At 39.6% G+C, this 1,816-nt stretch overlaps 1 protein-coding gene across 1 annotated transcript; it reads right to left on the reverse strand.

The window, feature by feature from the left end:
- LOC107637513 (serine/threonine-protein kinase-like protein At5g23170) lies at positions 172 to 1,469 on the reverse strand. Its single transcript, XM_016340921.2, has one exon. The coding sequence runs from the start codon at positions 1,390 to 1,392 to the stop codon at positions 331 to 333; it is 1,062 nt and encodes a 353-aa protein (XP_016196407.1). The 5' UTR covers positions 1,393 to 1,469; the 3' UTR covers positions 172 to 330.

Raw genomic sequence — 1,816 nt, forward strand, 5'->3', positions numbered from 1 at the left:
CTCGTGCAATTTCAAATTGTATTAGCATACAGAGAAAAAAATATTTAAAAACTAAGTCAAAACATAAGGTATAAATATAAAATAAATAAATAATCCACAACCATTTTTAATATAAAAATTATATAAAAAAAATATTCATAGAAATTAGTAATTAAAAGTGAAAACCTTAAATAGTCTAAATAATGAAAATATGAGCCAATGAGTTATAACTTATAACTCTTCTCATACTTAATTAACTTAATTAAGAGGTTGTGAGTTCGAATAGCCTATTTTTAATAAAAAAAAAATAATGAAATATGAAAGATTGAAATTGCAGGATTGTGCATGCAGTCAATCCCAGAGCGATAAAACTTGCTTAACGGTGATGACGGAAGACGTGTTGTGAGAAGAAGTATTGAGCAACAACTTGCTCCTCTTATTTCTCGTGAATCCCACCATGCCGGCGATGCTCCTCATTAACACGCTTCTCCAAAACGGGTACCTCACACGCTCCGCTACGTCCGTTATTCTCATAACCACCTCCCGAGCACACGGACGATCCTCTTCCTTCTCCGACACGCACCGTCCACCCAACCGCACAATCTCACCCACTCCACCTGCCATGTACGCCGGCACCGCCACCCTCCCGTCACAAATCTCTTCCACAACCTCCCTCTCAATCAACGGAACCGCCCATTCCACGATCGACGCCGGCGTTTTCGACACGTCAATGGCCTTTCTCCCGCTTATGATCTCCAACAACACAACCCCCAAGCTGAAGATGTCGTTCTTGGGACTCAGTTTTGCTGAACTCGTGTAACTCGGGTCTATGTACCCTATTGTCCCAGCGGGTTGACTCGGTGGTGACTCAACCACGGATCCAACCATAACCGCCAGTCCAAAGTCCGCCAACTTGGCGTTCATGTGAGAATCGAATAAGATGTTGGTGGACTTGATGTCCCTGTGGATCACCATAGGCTTCCCTTCGTGGAGAAACTGAACCGCGCGGGCGATCTGCATGGCGATTTCCACGCGCTTCGTCCACGACGGCGGCGGTTTTCTCGAACCGTGAAGCCAGTCGTGGAGGGAGCCATTTGGCAAGAGCTCCATCACCATGACCTTGTTCCCGAACGAATCGTGGCTCGTGCCTAAAAGGTTAAGCACGTGAGGGCTTTGACGTAGAATTGACAGCACTCGAATCTCGTTTTGGAGCTTGTTGGAGTTATCATCATGGTGGAGAGAATCTAGCGATGATGCTTTCTTCACAGCCACCGTCCGTGGTAGTAGACCTTTGTACACGATTCCATGGCTTCCTTTGCCTATCATCCTTTTAGGGTTGAAGTTCTCCGTTGCTTTCACAACCTCTTCATACTCAAACTTCTCTTCTCCTTCTCCCATGTTTTCATCTTCCATTAATGCTTATACAATATACACATATCAATGGACGCTATACCCTTGCTGGGTTTTGTGTCCTCTCTTTATTTGAAAGCTGATACCACTTATATATAGGTGGAAAGTCAAGTGTTACTCGACTTCACGTAAAGTTAATACATAAGAGTCATTAAATGATTTGATTAATTTGACTAAATTTTTAATTAACGACTTCACCTAAAGTCGATTTCACCTGAATTTTTACTATATATATTAGCGCTACCTACTAACTCTATTAATTCATTCTTTTACTTTTTTATTTAAAATTGATAACTTATTTTATTTCATACTTTAAATATTAATTTTTAGCTGATAGTTAAAAATAATAAATTTTATGATTCTTTAGTATTTATTTTTTTTATTTATTAAATATAACAAAATTAACAAAAATAAAATAAATTATGAT

The sequence above is a fragment of the Arachis ipaensis genome, chromosome B04, assembly GCF_000816755.2.
Source record: "Arachis ipaensis cultivar K30076 chromosome B04, Araip1.1, whole genome shotgun sequence".
NCBI classification, from domain to species: domain Eukaryota; kingdom Viridiplantae; phylum Streptophyta; class Magnoliopsida; order Fabales; family Fabaceae; genus Arachis; species Arachis ipaensis.

Bases quoted from the DNA above. Each gene is read 5' to 3' on its own strand.
- LOC107637513 (XM_016340921.2), bottom strand. From the start codon at position 1,392: ATGGAAGATGAAAACATGGGAGAAGGAGAAGAGAAGTTTGAGTATGAA.